At 41.7% G+C, this 17,271-nt stretch overlaps 1 protein-coding gene across 1 annotated transcript in view; it reads right to left on the bottom strand.

Annotated features, from left to right (window-relative positions):
* cntnap2a (contactin associated protein 2a) overlaps window positions 1-17,271 on the bottom strand; it is a 305,794-nt gene that overhangs the window by 120,357 nt on the left and 168,166 nt on the right. Inside the window, exons 7-9 of the mRNA XM_062379226.1 lie at window positions 16,477-16,661; window positions 11,304-11,447; window positions 9,662-9,923 (exon numbers count right to left, since the gene is read on the bottom strand). Coding sequence (XP_062235210.1) covers window positions 9,662-9,923; window positions 11,304-11,447; window positions 16,477-16,661 — 591 coding nt within the window. The remainder of the gene's footprint in view (window positions 1-9,661; window positions 9,924-11,303; window positions 11,448-16,476; window positions 16,662-17,271) is intronic.

Below are 17,271 nucleotides of genomic sequence, written 5' to 3'. Positions count from 1 at the left end.
GAGTGCTTCACTGAGTATAATACATCAACAGTCGGGACACTGTAGCAAAGTTCAAGGCACGGCCACGTGTGAATCAGTCTTGGCACATTGCAAATATGTGTATATAAGTCAATCCATACTGTGCGTACCTTGGCTCGCTGTGTGTGTCAATACAGTCGAACAATGTGTGTGAGAGAAAAAGGTTACCTTTGCTTCGTGTGTGTGGCAGATTCCATCTAGGCCGCCTACAAGGCACTATTTGACATTGTTTATTTCCTCCCAGAATGCACTAGAAGATGCTGGCTTTCATGTTAGCAGGGAGTCTACACTAATTAATCTCTATCAGCAGGGTGCCTATGTGTGTGTGTGTGTGTGTACGTGCGTTATCAGAGCAGTGACCAAAGAAACCAAGAGCCAAGATGGCCACCTGCTAAGGGGTGTAATCGCTGTGGCCTCGTTCAGGACTATGCTGGTTAAATATGCACGCACGCACGGACATGCAAACACACACATACACACACATACAAACACACACACTGCAAACAGGAAGGCCATTAAGCCTAACATTTTCCATCAGCGCTGTCAGACTGAAATAAAAAGACAGTTTAACATTTCACTGTAATTGCACTTGAGAACCGAGAAGTAATAACGGGAGAAAATAAGAGGCTGCGTCTGTTCTGCCTCGACGACATCAAAGAGGAGACTTCTGGAAGGAAAGCGACCTTGATGTGCTCCTTCACTGACAATCACATTTCTGACTACATACTGGTTTGGTGTAATCACTATCAAGCTCTCCACCCCAGCCCGTCCCTCTCCATAACCCCTCGAAGGTAATGGAAAATATACTCCTGCAACCTTGTGTTCCCTCATCTGTTTTACATCACCTGCAATGGCTTTGAATGATGAGCTTATCAGTGATAGCATCGTTACAAGTGCCCGAGGAAACACACACACACACACACACACAAAAATATGAACAGGGCCAGTCGCTCTCTATACGCACACACCCCAGATACACATGCGTAAAACGTGCACATGCCATATGTCTGCCACAGATAAAAAAAGAGTGCAGATAACGAGTAGTGGAAGAAGGAGAGGAAGAGGCATGTTTAGATTCGGTGAGATATGGCTGTTTGGCGGCTTCCTGGGAGATTGTCATTCATAGGCAGGAGCCTGATAACAAGAGGTGACAGGCGGACCAGTCACTTCACTCTAGTTCTGTTGGGACTTAACTGAAAATGAAGAAATTGCAACATGGGATCATTTGCATCGTGTTAAGCCCTCATTTTGAATATTTGAAAAACATTCATCATTTTTTGAAAAAACAATATCCCAAATGACAAATAACTCAATTAAACAACTGGAAAATTGAAGATGACTTCACATTGTTAATTATGACATTAGTTAATTGAACCATTTTAGAATTTAAGGAAGATGCTTAACCAACAATTGCCCGTCTCTGCAAGGGAAAAATGTTTCAGGCTCCAAACTTTTTTCTTGTTCATTCCCCCTGAGGCTTTAAAAAAAAAAACTAAAAACAGAATGAATGAAAAACGTCTCTTTTGCAGCTTAAATAATGTGAAAAGTAATTGTTCCACCCTCTGATCTGGAGCTCCACCAAAAATTAAACATGGTCTTCCTGGGGCCATGCACCCCCCCCCCCCCCCCCCCCCCCTGAAATTTCATGAAAAGCCGGTGAGTAGTTTTTGTGTAATCCTGCTGGAACAGATGAAAATGAGATGAAAACATAACCTTCTTGGTGGAAATAAAAATACCATCATCTAATGGAGTACAATTTTTTATTTATGTCAGCAGATGCACTAATTCTGTGAGTTTTATTTGGAGGTCTTTTCTTTGTTCATGTAGAAAATACACATTCTGTATCTTGAGTCTAAAGCCGACGACAAGCTGCAGACACATGACACAATACCACCGGCGTAAACAAGATAAGCATTGATGTTTGAGAAATTATGTTTTTAGGTAATATTCTATTCAGCTACCACGAAAATTGTGAAGACTCTTTCTTATATAAACTATGTGGGCATGGCATCAGCCTATCCTCTCAATACAGTCAGGGCCACGCTGCTTGTACCGACTCTGCTCGAGGCAAATTATAAAAGAGAGTCATCCTTGAGCGCGCTCGCTCACAACACCTGTGGTCACGGGGACAACATGTCAGTTCAAGAATAAAAATATATCTACTTCATTTCATAAAGGGATATCCAGAGAGGCGAGGTTGGCTGTAGCTGCTGGTGTTGCTATTCTGTCCGTCCGTCTCTCTGTCTGGGACGTGGGCTCAAGGAGAGAGCAGTGGCGCCGACCAAGGTTTTACAGACAAGAGGCAGGAGTAGAGGGGGAGTTCTGGGGTGAGCCGAGAGCTCTGAGAGACATGGTGGGGGAACAGAGGGAGGGACTCGGGAAGAGCGAGGCTGAACTAAAACACCCCCCCGGAGATTAAGTTGCTGAGGGAGAGAGACAATCAACGAAACTTTCCGGGTGTAGCAGGGATCCAACGATCAATTATGAAAGATCGTTTTTAAGTCGTCCGTCAAATCATCTGACATTTCATTTTATCTCGAATAGGATTTGAATAAGACAATATATTCTCAGAATTTTGTTTTGCACCCTTAGCCGTTCGCTGTTCCCCATAAATGACAAGCTGAATGATGAATGGTCTGTATTTAGGAAGCACTATTTTTTAGCCTTGATGGCCCTTCAAAGCTCTCGCAGAACAAGTTGGCCTTTCATCCATTCACAGAGACATTCATGCACCTTTCTCTATCAAACATGTAACAAGAAATTGCCCAAAACAAAAATAATGGCAATTTCAAGGATTTGAAACAAAAGCCGTCTAACTGTCTATGTGTTTTAAAAATAGCTCTCTTCCTGTTATAAAACCAACCATGCTCGGCACCAGCAGCCGGGACAATTCAATAAAAAGGCTTTTACAGACAAGACAAGTTGGACATGGTGTCATATCAACACCAATGACAAACCCAGAGTGTTTTTTTTGTGTTTTTTTTTTTTTTTATGAATATGCTGAGGGACACTGCTTCAGACAGCTTTGGTTCAAAAAGGTTCATCCTCAGCCTTTAGGATATTTCAGTGATGAGCTCCAGAATGACAGGGACTGCAAAACAAGCTGACAGCAATTACTGCGACTGAACAGCAGCTCCAGAAGAAGAAGAAGAACAAAGGGGTAGGCTGATTATAGGTAATTAAAACTAAATCTTGAAAGAGCAAGTTGAAGTAAAAAACAACAACAACAACATTGTCTGACATGCTTGAAGTCCAAACGACACAAGTGGCATCCCTGCTTTCTAAGAAGGCAGCAGCGTGAGGGAGGTGGAGAAGAAAGAAGTGACAAGACACAGAGAAGGAGATGGAAGTTTCCAGGACTGAACCACAGCACAAGAACAAAGTGGATGAGGAACTGAAAACTTAGACCACAAGTACACAAACACGATACACACATACACATTTCAACTTGTTATTGTTGAAATATAAAAACAATTTGTAACTTTCTAACCGTTAAATTCTCTCCTATGTTGGTAAAGTTTTTTCTTTCAATCCCTATTTTCAGTCTCTATAAATTTTACTTTCTCTGCTTGCTTGACTACTTGCCTGACCATTTATCACACTAGCAGCAGTAAGTGCATGAGAGATAGACAGAACTGAGCACCCTGCTTCTTTACTGTCCCACATATCTTTACAGTAGCTGTCAAAGGAGTCTACTACTTTTGATTCACTCCCCGAAATGGAAGGCCAAAAATTTGTACCATAATAATCAAGCAATTGTCCATAATTCTGAGGTAGCTAATACATTCAGTGCTGACACATTACATCGACAGTTAGAAATGTCAGATTTTTGATGATGCGATCTCTTTGAGCACCTTCCTGGTTTCCTGTTGTGCCCTCTGTGACTTTAACATAAAAGCTGTGTCTCAATTCAGGGTCACATCCTGCTGAGGCACAGCGGTGCAACTAGGATCAAAGGATCCTCCAAATGCGTCCTGTAAGCGAAGGCTTCAGGGGCTGGGATTCATTGTGCCAGGGCGACAAACCATTTTTCTTGCCAACGGCGCCGGCTAGCGAAGAGAGATGTCAGATACATGAGTATCTTAACACTGTAATTACATTTAATACTAATCTGTGACCTGCTGTTTCCTCCTTGATCCTCTCAAACTGCACAAGTTACTTATATTCACAGAGGAAAGACTCCGACTGTTGTTTGCCACGATTAAGACAAGTGCATTACCATCAATAACCAATACCCTGCCGTCCTTAACTGCCTCCTGCTATGAAAGGATGAATGGTATTTTTGTTCCCAAGGTTTGGGATGAAATAACAGGCGTGAAGGAATCAACGTGTGCAGCTATAATGATTTACAATAAGCATTGAAATGTGCTAATCCCTCAAAATTCTGAAAACTGTAATGAATAAATATGCTTTAACAAACCTTCACTGATAGAGCATACATTTATATTTTACAAATTATTTGGCTCATTATATGTTGCTGTAAACCGTCTGTGACCTTAATCCAACTAACCCAATTACTGCTGTAGTAGTTGATATATTCAAAAAACGCATTTAACAGCTTTGTCTCACACTGACCTTGAAAATTGTGAAACATAAAGTGAAAGGATGTTTCTTTATAAGTCACATTTGTTTTGCATTGTTGTGCCACAAGTAAATTTGTAATGATATGACACCTTTAATCATCTTAAAACACATGATACCATTGCATGAACAAATACTGTTGGAGTGGATTTTGCTTTCCAAATGTGTAACAGTCAGTTCAGTTTGAATTGGCAATAAACTCAAGCTGTTGAATTCAGGATGGAGTTAAGTGACAAAAACAATGAATAAAGATGTGATACTCGGTTTCCTGTTTCCACAAGAGCCGTGAGAGTTTCTCTTACTTGGCTCACATCTGGTGCACATTGCTCCAGTTACTATGGAAACGTCAAATATGACTTGGACACCTGACATAGTTCTAAGGTGCAGCAACACAGTTTAGTTCTAAGTGAACCAACTCAAGTACAAAGCAGTTATTACCACTGTAAGAGTGTCCGATTTTGAAGGTAAACGGATTAAAATCCAGAGGTTGGAGAACTTGTTTGACTGAAAAGCAGCTGCTGAGGCACTGCCAGTCAATTTGAGTCTTTTGGAGACCTGCTTAAGTGAGTTTCCCATTAGTCGCACTGCTACTTCCACTGTTCCGTCAAATTTTGACATGCATGGGCTCAGGTAGAGGGTGCCGGAGGACATTTTGTAAAGCGTAAAGGGTCTGAGAGGATGCACAAGGAGACAAGGGGCAGGCAGACCGGCACTATCACCACCGACATCTCAGTTGAGTCGAAGGCGTGGAGAAACATGGAAATAGAACAGAGGGAAGAGCCGACTGTCATCGACACTCAGCTTCAGTGTCAGAGAGACGAGGCGGCTAATGTGCAGAGGGAGAGCGCGGGCAAACCCAGTGCAGAGCTTTAGAGTAACACTGGAATAACTGCAATCTTATGCAGGTGTTCAACCGAATAACTCCGATGAAGCTGTTGTCCTCCGGATCGTTTTTTTTTTTCCTTTTGTTCAGAGCCATTACCGGCGATCAGGTTATAACGCACACAAAATGAATAGTGGTTAAGGCTTTGGAATGGAAAGCCTAAAAGAAGTCTCCTGTGTGGAATTCCTGTGGGTAGTTGACTCCTCCCTCCACCCCAGGGCTCCTTCCTAACACCATCTCTGACGCTCTTTATACTCAATGTGTCACCTGACCTCCACCTTTGCTCCTTGGTAAAAGTCGTATCTGTCACAAGATATTTTGTGGCAAAATAAAACATGGCTGTTCTGAAATTCCCATTTTTTAAATTTGTTATTATTGTTTCATCTCCCTGGAGTTCAGGTTGGGGATATTATTTCTGTAACCTTATCACTCTGCTCCTCTTTTGTTACCGAGTTTCCTGTCTCCTCCCATCTCCTCTCTGTGTATACCTCCACCCCCTCCTCTCCTCTCCCCTCCTCTCACTTTCCGCCGGTTTCTATTCTGTATCGATTTTGGATGTACAGTATAAATGAATTTTGTCTGCTATGAATTTATGGGGCCCTCCAGCATTCATAAATGTATCCTTCTCCATCTCCACCACTCCTAAATATTCGCTCCTCTGGGATACTCGGTGGAGCTTTGCATGTCTTCACCAATGGCAATATTTGAGCCGCACAAAGCCTGAGAATATGACATATTAAGCCTCGCCCGCGCACGCAAACACATGCACGAGCAGAGACACACACACACACTGAGCACACAAGGGGAATGAAACAATATAACATTATAATCGGGGGTGGCTGTAGTGTGTGTTTTTCCCCTAAAATCTGAGCCTCAGGCCTTTCCATTATTGTAATGCCTTACGCTTGCTATTTGCAGTGTGCTAGTAACCATGTGAGTGTGCATGTGTGTGTGTGTGACTTATAGTAATTCTGCATCTCAAAGGAACTGATGTTATTACTTCTAGCGGAGTTGATGGGTGCATGCACGCACACACACGCACACACACACGCATACATTTTGAACATGGCAAAATATTCCTGCTTCTTACATTCATGCTGCCTGTGGCTTTGTGCCCTTTTGCTATGAGCCTCACCTCTGACTGAAAGGGATTTGGTTGGAATGACAGATTTCCCCGGTGGTTTCAAATACGCCAATTTACAGAAAAAAATGATAAAAAGAATAAAGAAGTGCAAACACTTATTTAGAATAAGAGAGCGAAGCAGATGAAAATGTTATTTTTGCATAATAAATGCCTCTTTCAAGAAGCCCTTACAGAGAGAAACATCAATAAATTCAGTAGAGAAACAATATTATTGTGCTAATATGCAAATTATATGATATATATTAGACAAAATGCAAAAATGATACATTGGAGTATTTAACTGCTAGAGTGAAGGGTGAGAGCAGCACAGTGAATACAATTGGCAAATGAGCTTCCTGTTGTCAAACAAACAATTCCAAAGTAACATTATGTGACTCGTCAGCTGAATTCATCATTACGTCGCCTTCCCGTTGTATATCACTGTCAGCGTGAGAGGAAGTGCGAGGGCTAAATCATAGTTTCATCTTTTCCCGCAGCTACAATTATATATTTAAATATTACAATTAACAACACTGCATCCTTCATCTTCCCAGAGAAAATACAAAAACATATTTTCACACTTTGTTCTATGAGAACATTGAAATAGATTCAATTTCTCAGACTCCGCTAACGCACTGGACACAGAGTGAGTATTGTTTTCACACAACTTCAAAACAAATGGCAGCACTCATCTGGTTTCTGTATCAGGTTTATAAAGAGTCTCTTTCCCATTAACTTTGGTTTATTGGATGATTTCATAGTAGATCATGTGGAAAAACGGATTTCATTTTTATTTTAGCGCATTAAAATCTACACATTCCAGTACAGCTCAAAGAAAGGTGTTGAGAAACAAAAGCAGAAGAAATGAGAGAGCAGTGGAAGAGCGTTAATGAATAAGTAAAAGGAATACGATGTGAAAATTAGATCAGAGTCCCTGCAGGAATCACAATAGAGTACCCTCTATTAACGCACAATGACACACACACACACACACACACACAGACACACAGACACACACACAGTATAATCTGCAGTAGTGTCTCAAAGGCCTCATCTTCCCTTTAGTTTCATAGTCTGTCTCTCTGTTTTAGAAGTGGGGGGTTGGGTCGATGAAATTACAGAAGTTTTCTCAGAAGAGGGAGCAGGACGTCTTACGCAGGTCACAGGTCGACAGCCCCGGGACAAGTACTTGCCGTCGCACACAACAACAACACACATCAGTGGACACACACATTTTGAGTGAGCTTTTAGCAGGAAGCCATAGGAATCCTGCAACCAATAGAGCCAAAGAGCAGAGACAAGAACCAAAATCCTCTCGTTGAGCCTTGATATATTCAACTGGATAATGCATTAGCAGACAATTGTCCAGCATCAGGGACACAATGTCCGAATTAATTGTTGTACGATTAAAGTTTCAGTTTTAAAGTGTTATGTCGATTTATTTGAAAGTGGATGGGACATTTGTTCACCGTTACTTGTTAACACGTCCATGTGATGAACATTTTTTTGTATGTACTAATGCGTTTCATTTTCTATTGTCAGTTTCTAAGACTATTCAGGGTGCGGCTAAGAGCCCAGACCAAAAATGAAAATCAAAGACTGATGAATTATTGGCAGAAAGTGTGCCTCCTGGCGAGGCCTCCCTTCATTGGGATTTGTTCCCCAGTGAGTTCACACAGAATAATTATTGTTCACATGGCCCAGTTTGGATATAGTAAAGGCAAATTTATTGTTTAAACTTGTTTGCATATTTCTAAAGTTAAGCTCTAATTCACTTTCTGGTAATTTATGTCCGTAATCTGATCTATTCAGACCTGATCAACACAAAATACATATATTATCACACTTTTTACGTTCCTTTTTTATAGTATGGCCTCCTTCGTGTCACCTCCTGTTGAAATATAACTGAGCTGCAGCTGAGACTATGAGGTTTGACTGGCTGCAAGGACGGGAACAACATTATGGACAATATAGTGCAAGCATACGGTAGCACAACAACGCTGGCATATGAAAAGATCAGTGGATTAGCTGTGTATGGTTTTAACTTTCCAGCAGACAACAAACTGACTAGCTAAAAGCTAAAAAGCTAAAAAGCTTCATAAACAAATCCTCCCCGCTGGGAGACGGAAGATTGACTATGTGGTCTTTGTAAGAGTCTTCCTATCCTCTCTCTCTCTCTCTCTCTCTCTCTCTTTCACTCTCTCTTTACCTCTCTTTCCTCAGCGAGTGTGCCTCCACACGTCTCCCCGCACTTTATTTGCCATTAAAAGGGCCTAAGCGTTTCATTACAAGTATCGAGAGCTCACACTGTGTCATTGAAGCCCGGAGCAGGCGTCGCTTTCTTTCTTAGAGATACTAATAAGTCCCTTATAATGTCGCCGCCACTAACAGCATCACAGGAGGGGCTGCATGTGAGTCCGTGTTTGTGTATTCTAGTAATACTGATGTAATCGTAGGCTCAAGCCCAATTAGCCTAGAGGGTAACTCTGTAATAATCCCTACCCCTGGGCATAATGGCCTATTAAAGCAGCAGTGGACAGAATAAATGAGTGTGTCTGCAGAAACATAAAGAGGACGAGAGAGAGAGAGAGACAGAAGAGGAGGCAGGAAAGGAAAGAAAGAGGAGGGTCGTGAAAGAGACGACAGGGTGAAAAGAAACTGAATGAAAAGGGCCATTGAAAGCTGACTTGTTCAAAGTGAAGTTTCATTTGTTAGTTGTTGAATTTTGACCGTAATGACGTATGTGTTGAATCTGCAGCAGTTACAGTAACTCCAATAATGAAACAGCCTGTCAATGCCTCAAGATACAAATAGTTCATCACACTTGTATTAAACAGTTGTGATAAACATTTTTAGCCATAATGGTTGATTATAGACCAGTTTGACTTCAGACAATGTACTCACTGTGCCAAAATATTAGCAAATTACAAATGTGTGACCAATACACTGTGTTACTAGATTGTTTCATCGAACATCCATACTTTTTCTAAATTACTTATCGTTTGCGGGTAGTAGATTACCCGAGCCCCAGGTAATTGTATTTGCTGACCACTCACCTGTTAATAAGTCCACCTGGTTGTTTGTGGTCGCCCTCGACACGTTGATATGAACCACGATCTTGCCGTCGTCCAGGGAGATCTCCAGCGTGCCGTCGTCCAGGTTACTGAAGAGGAGGAGTCCGTCGGGGTTCCACGTGCGGAACTGGAAACCCACAGACACCGTGTTGTGATTGGCTCGGCCCGGCAGCTGCAGGAAGCTGGTGGCGTTGAAAAAGACCGGGAAGCTGTGGGTCTCCACACAGGAGAAGGACAGGTTGCGCTGTTGGGATTTAGAGAAAGAGGGATGACAGGAAGCCAGGAAAACTGCTCTTCAGATAAAGAAGTCGTGAATAAAGCTAATCGACCGAGGCTACATCCACGATAACCTGCGTGTGGTTTGTGCGCAAGGGGAAAACAAACACAGTTGTCTAAGTAAGGCACTAATTGTCATCGAGCTTCTCCCAGCCTGTGCTCTTCATCAAATCATTAGGAAACGCAGGATATCGAGCTGCCGTTCCAACTGTAGACGATTCCTGATTGCCTCCCCCTGCACACGTGTGTGTGTGTGTGTGTGTGTGTTCCTGAAATTTGAGAGGGGATCCGGTCTGATTAGGAACGAGTGGCTGTGTGAGTCATCAGAGGGAATTAGAGGTGCAGCCATTAATGAACTTGATTAGTGTCTCCATTTGTTCAGTCAGTTCATCAGAGATCGAAGTCGATATAGTGGCTCCACTGCCGATAAGATGCGGGGAGACATATGCATTGTCTGCGCCACACCTGGTATTTATCTGAACGGATATTTTTCCCCCTCGGTTTTAAAAAAGATTGGTGTGATGGGGGTGGCGATAAATTCTCCATCAAGAATCCATCAAAGACCAGAGAGGAACAATCTGGTGCAGCGGAAACTCCCTCACCTCACCTTCCCCTTCAAACATGGAAGAGAACCTGTGGAAGCCTTGAGTTGTCGTGAAAACTCAAAAGGGGTTTTGTTTGTCCGGTATTTAATAACATGGCGGCCTCCAAAGAGAGGACCCACTCCCGATGTAAATATATAGTATTTAAATATAAAGGGCTCAAACTATGGTAAAGAAAACAACGATTCAAACAATTTAAATTTAAACTCACCACTGAAAACATAATTTCCATTTTACATATATACAGAGATACACGGAAACTGGGGTTTTCGAAACTTTGGATAAATCTCAGATGCTGGTTGAGTGCGGATGAGAGGCCCAAACTCAGGGTTTGGACTAAAAGTTAGTCTTTCAAAAATATGTAGATTTGTGTGGACAGGGCAAACGTATTTCCTTTGTAAAAAATTCTATGTACGGGAAAATACTGGATGTGCAGAAGTTACATCCAGCCGGCATCTACACAGCCGTGCGTTTGATGGGGAGAAGCGAGCAAGCCTCAATCTGCTGTGATTCAAACGGAACAGTGGAGCTCAGTCTTTGTAGGCAGCCGAGGAAAAGAAGCCCTGGAGTCAAGAGGGAGCACGGAGACAGGAGGCAAACACACTGATGGGCCGGCTGTATACGATTCATTATGAATCTGTTAAACTATTTTGGCTGCGGTGAATAATTTCCCCCCGCACTCGGGTCGGATGCAGAGCCGGTGTGACAATAATGAGCATGTTCAGTATTCAGCACATTTCCCTTACAAAGCTGGAGGTGTCCAGCTTCTTTCGGCGGGCCAGGTCTGTGATGTTGTCTCCATTGTAGTTGATGCTCTCCATGCAGCCTTTAAAGTTCTTCCTCCCGCCGCCCACTGGCTTCCCACTGTATGGCATCCCTCCAAAGCTCAGCTAAACAGAGGGCAGAGAGGTAGAGAGAGATGGGAAAAGGAAACAAAGGACATAACGGTCATTTTTAATTTCTACAGTGTCTTCCATTAGCAGCTGCATACATTGATACATGATATATTTAATTTTGATAATAAAAAATATTATTTTATTGTGGCATAACTGTTTAAGCACACAATCAGGGATTACAGCAGCAACATGTAATGGAATAGGTTTTGTGTGTGAGTGTGTTAGAGAGAGATATAATACTGATAGTATCTGTATTCTATGTGTTTCTTTGGAAAGGTTTTGTCTACTAATTTTACTCCAGTGTGCCAATATCTGTATCGTTGAACGATCCTGTTCATTTACTGTATAGCCACAAATTTGGATATCAGTGATCACTGATGTGCCTGATGGCAGGGAGGGAGAAACGCATTAAAAGATGAACAGAACCCGGTGGCTTGTGGGGAACAGATGTGATCGGAGAAGGACTGAGGTGAGGAGATGGAGGCTAATAAACAGGCATCTGGTGGGAAGCACAGAGCGACACGGAGCTGATGAAAATGTAAAGTGAGTTTCAGTTTTCAATTTTGTTTTGTACAAGTGTTTGGCTTGTTTTTCTTTTCCTTCAGCCATAGCACTGAGTTCTGAGGGGAGACAAGATGATGGAGGGTGGTGTGCAATTACCAGTCGATATGGGACTATCTCAGTGTGTGTGTGTGTGTGTGTGTGTGCGTTCATGTTTGTATATGTCTGTGGTGATGCTCCACTAGTCTTAGTAATTACTGCCGAGGGTATGGAGGACCATACATGACATAAGTAAAAATAAATAAATAAATAAATGTATAAATAAATACAGAAATAAATAAATAAATGAATAAATAAAAATGGAAATAAATAAATAAATACAGAAATAAATAAATAAATATGTTAATACCAAAAGAAATGTCAAAAGAAATGTCTTAAATATATTTTAACATTTATTTTTTCCCTGATACATTTCCTTTGCATTTGCAGTGTCCTTATGCTAATGAGAAAGGCGGGCCTAACCGCAGTCTCATGCAGGATTGGTCACAGGAGTGTAATGAGCCAGCCCTACTACTTCTGCCTTTCAATGCTGGTGTCAAGTAGCTGTTTGCAGCGTTGAGCCAGTTCACACTTAAAATGAACTAGTTCAAGTTCAGAGGGTTAGTTAAGGTTATTTTTTATTGGGATGATTTAGGTGTCAGTAGTCCTGACTGTGAGCGACACGTCTCGTGTTGTACTGAGCACAATGAGCGAGCCATGAGGAGAAGGAGGAAACAGAAACTCCAGCTCGGTACAAACCACCTGCCGCCTCTGCTCTGAACATGAAGCCGCTGATCTATGAGTAGATGTGACCAGAGAAGCTCTGTGTTTTCACTGTTTCCACTGTTCCACAGAGTCACTAACTGGCTGTTACACGGTGAAGAGCTCAATCTCAGTCACTGCCCGTGTCTCTGAGCGAGTGTGTGACGGAGCGCAGGGGCTGTGTGTGTGCGTAGCTCAGTTGACCAATCCTGCTCGAGACTGAGGTTAGGCCCGCCTTTCTCATTAGCATAAGGACACTGAAATCGAAAAATAAAAGTTGGAATAAATGTGGAAATAAATAAATAAATATGGAAATAAATGCAGAATTAAATAAATCAATGTCTTAAACTTATTTCCACATTTATTTATTTATTTCCACTTTTATTGCAACTTTTATTTATTTCCACATTTATTTATTTCCACATTTCAGTGTCCTTATGCTAATGAGAAAGGCGGGCCTAACCTCAGTCTCGAGCAGGATTGGTCAACTGAGCTACGCACACACACAGCCCCTGCGCTCCGTCACACACTCGCTCAGAGACACGGGCAGTGACTGAGATTGAGCTCTTCACCGTGTAACAGCCAGTTAGTGACTCTGTGGAACAGTGGAAACAGTGAAAACACAGAGCTTCTCTGGTCACATCTACTCATAGATCAGCGGCTTCATGTTCAGAGCAGAGGCGGCAGGTGGTTTGTACCGAGCTGGAGTTTCTGTTTCCTCCTCCTCCTCTCGGCTCGCTCCTTGTGCTCAGTACAACACGAGACGTGACGCTCACAGTCAGGACTACTGACACCTAAATCATCCCAATAAAAAATAACCTTAACTAACCCTCTGAACTTGAACTAGTTCATTTTAAGTGTGAACTGGCTCAACGCTGCAAACAGCTACTGGACACCAGCATTGAAAGGCAGAAGTAGTAGGGCTGGATCATTACACTCCTGTGACCAATCCTGCATGAGACTGCGGTTAGGCCCGCCTTTCTCATTAGCATAAGGACACTGCAAATGCAAAGGAAATGTATCAGGGAAAAAATAAATGTTAAAATATATTTAAGACATTTCTTTTGACATTTCTTTTGGTATTAACATATTTATTTATTTATTTCTGTATTTATTTATTTATTTCCATTTTTATTTATTCATTTATTTATTTATTTCTGTATTTATTTATACATTTATTTATTTATTTATTTTTACTTATGTCATGTATGGTCCTCCATACGAGGGTAGACACAAATGCACCCTGATATTTAGTCTAACACACACACACACACACACACACACACACACACACACACACACACACACACACACAAAGGCGTCTCCATGAGGGACGGTGTAGACGAGATGGAGTACAGTAGTAGACCGGCCACAATCTTGCTATCTGCAAGGGGACTCAGTCAATAACAGTGTTGGGATCCAGTCTGGGTTTACCACGCATGTACATGCACATGCACACGCGCACACACGCACACACGCACACACGCACACAAAACCTCTTGGTTCACCCTGTTGGATAGATTTCCCTGAAGACCCCTTAATTCCACAGCTTAAGTTTAATTGGACAGCGGTTTGTCCTGCCCCATTTCTCAGTATCCTACTTAACACTGGAATAGATCAGCGGTATCAGCAGTGCCTGTTAACAGTCTCACACACAAACATACAAACATAAACAAACACACACACAAGCATGCACTTTTATATGGATTAACCAGACACTCACTAACACACGAATGCTTTCCATACCCATTATGCATTCCAAAATCAATTTCCTGTTTTAAGTATTATTAGCTGAATGCTTTGCATTCCATTACTGAGTGACATTAATTATGTGAATTTCATGGATTAGCATTAAAGTACAGTGTGAAACCAATATCCAATTTCCTTCGTGGTATCACTGCACTGTGAAGGCAGAGGAGGTCGAGCTACCATCAGTAGTTGTTTAAAAAGGCAGTTGGAGAGTCAGTAGAGGTAATGAGAATCTGAAGTGAGAGAAACAGCATCTCACATATAGATACATAACGAGCAGAGATATACTTAGGTGGACATTGTCTCTCATAGGTTTGGGAAAATTGGACTCCCAGCAGCTTTGGAGGCTGCAGTTTGTTTCTGACAACTGCTAAGACACAATATGCTGAGCACCAGTCGTCCCGAGGCTCCTAAACCAGAGTTCTCACTCAGTTTCCTCAAGGACTGATGTTTGCCTCCATCCATCATCACGTTAGGGCATTGTCCTGACATTGCCTCGCCCGAGTCTATGAGGGGCCCTTGACACGAGAATCATCACTACACTGACTGTTGATGATTTCAATAACACCTATCAAGCTTTGCAGCAGCTTGGTCCATGGGATTTCTCTCACCTCTGGGTACATGACTGTGATGAGCATAAGAAGAGCTTGTGGACATACTAAAAACTTAGAGATCCTCCAAATTAATACGTGCTATTAACGCAATAAAACATCTATAAATCGTTCATGAGATCTAAATACGTCATATGAAATCATGCCATCTCCATTTATTTGACCACACTTTGAGGTGTATCAGATTTTTAATATATTTAAACTGGTATCCTGGATCAAATGAAATCTCCCTCCTGTCCTCTAGATGATTTAGCCCACTAGATTTGTTTTCAGATATTTCAACAATTTAACAAGAAGTTTCAATCTTCAGGAGTTGTGCCTACAATTTGAATCAGCTGTAGTTCAACCCCAGCTGAAGCTCAGCAGGATTGTGTGAGCTGTATTTTAGTGTCCCAGGGTTTGCTGTTTAACCCTGTGGCCAGAAATCACTTTTAATTCACACCTGAACTTTTTAATAAATCTTTCAAGTTTTAATCGCCAAATTGAAATATCTCTCAAATCTGGATGGTGCCACGAATTAAGTCGTTCCTTTCTTTCCGTGGAATCCCCCACCTGTACAGAATACCCCTGCAAAGGTTCTTACAAGAACTAAACAACCTAAGAACATTTCTGGCCCAACTCCACTGGTTACCTGTGGTTTTAAGAATTGATTTTAAAATTTCATTCCTTGTTTTTAAGTCACTGAGGGACCATGTATTATCGACCTTCCTCCCTCTCACAGCCCTGCGTGTACTCTGCAGACAAGCTCTTTCTCTCTGTCTGCGGAACCAGGAAATTACCAGACGGTCTTCCACCTGAGGGAAATTTCATAAGGACTCCATTTCTACTACAGGGTACAGTATGTGAATCAGGGGTTAAACAAATTGACTTAACTTAGTGTTTGCTTCTCTAATGTTAAATGAGAATTTGATTTACCAAGGGCACATTGTGTTCACCTTTTAGTAAAGCAGGGTATTTAACAGTAACTAAAATGAATATATTTGTTCTTTAAACGGTCAGCTGCTCTGCACTGACATCCGGTCACACAAATTAAGGCATCACCCAGAAGAAACTGAGGTAACTGAATATTTCAAATGACATTTTAGTAATGCACGTACTCCGTGGTCTACCAGTTTCCTTTTCACTGATTGAAGTCACACATGACTGCTTATCAGCGTGTGGCTGTTGAAATATTTGGCATTCAAATGAGGTTTTATTAATATTATGTTGAAATGATTTGTTTTATGATATGTTTGAGCAGAAATGGGATTTTAACAGTTGTAAAAATGGCTTATTCCACTGTCACGTCCTGTATCTGTGTTTAAACGCATATAAACATGTGTATTATTAGGTCTTGTTAGGTCTCATCACGTGCTCCTCACCTCGTAGTCCAGATCTAGATGGTCAAACTCTCCGTTGGTCCTGAAGTGCTGCGTGTGTCTATCCAGGGTGAAGTTGACGTTGCGGCGGTAGCGTTCGATCACCACTGAGTGCCAGTGATTGTCATCCAAGAGGCTGCCAGTGGTCACGGAGGTGTGACCCAGGATCGAGCCATACTGGTTGCTGCCTGTAAACAACATACAATATGACAGAGCAATTGAATATATATGTTGTAAAAGTAATTTCCCAAAAGGTGAAGTAGGTCGATTTACGTGTAAAGCAAACGGCATCATAATACATGAGAATATTTTTTGTAGGACACCTGAAATGTCTTCATAAGGTAAGTAGTTGAGTCATTATACTCCACTGTGTCTGTGCAGTGAGACATCCGTTATGTTTGAACCAGATCTGTCAATAACGCAGCTGGTCAACAACAGTAAGTGATGCTCCACACACGTACTGATCGTTGTGGCTGCTGTTTACACTGTAAAAGCTACAAAACCTGTGTCTGTGCAATTTATCTTAAGTGATGATAATTTCCTGCCTGCTAAAAAATTGATTGTGTTAATGCTGTTAACAAAATGTTAACAGCATTAACACAGTGAGGATATGTTCATACTTTCCATGCTGTAGGTCACAGATACAATGATAATGAATATATCCCTGACACAATCACACAATCACATCATTGCATTCTGTAGCATAGGGTCAGACCCATTCCTGTAACTGTAATATAAATATGTGACTTATGTATGTATGTCGGTGAGGTGTATAAGTGTATAGGTGTATAAGCTACT

The sequence above is a fragment of the Platichthys flesus genome, chromosome 21 (genome assembly GCF_949316205.1).
Source record: "Platichthys flesus chromosome 21, fPlaFle2.1, whole genome shotgun sequence".
In the NCBI taxonomy this organism is placed as follows: domain Eukaryota; kingdom Metazoa; phylum Chordata; class Actinopteri; order Pleuronectiformes; family Pleuronectidae; genus Platichthys; species Platichthys flesus.
The sequence above is the reverse complement of the archived record's forward strand: the minus strand, read 5'-3'. Positions and strand labels throughout refer to the sequence as shown.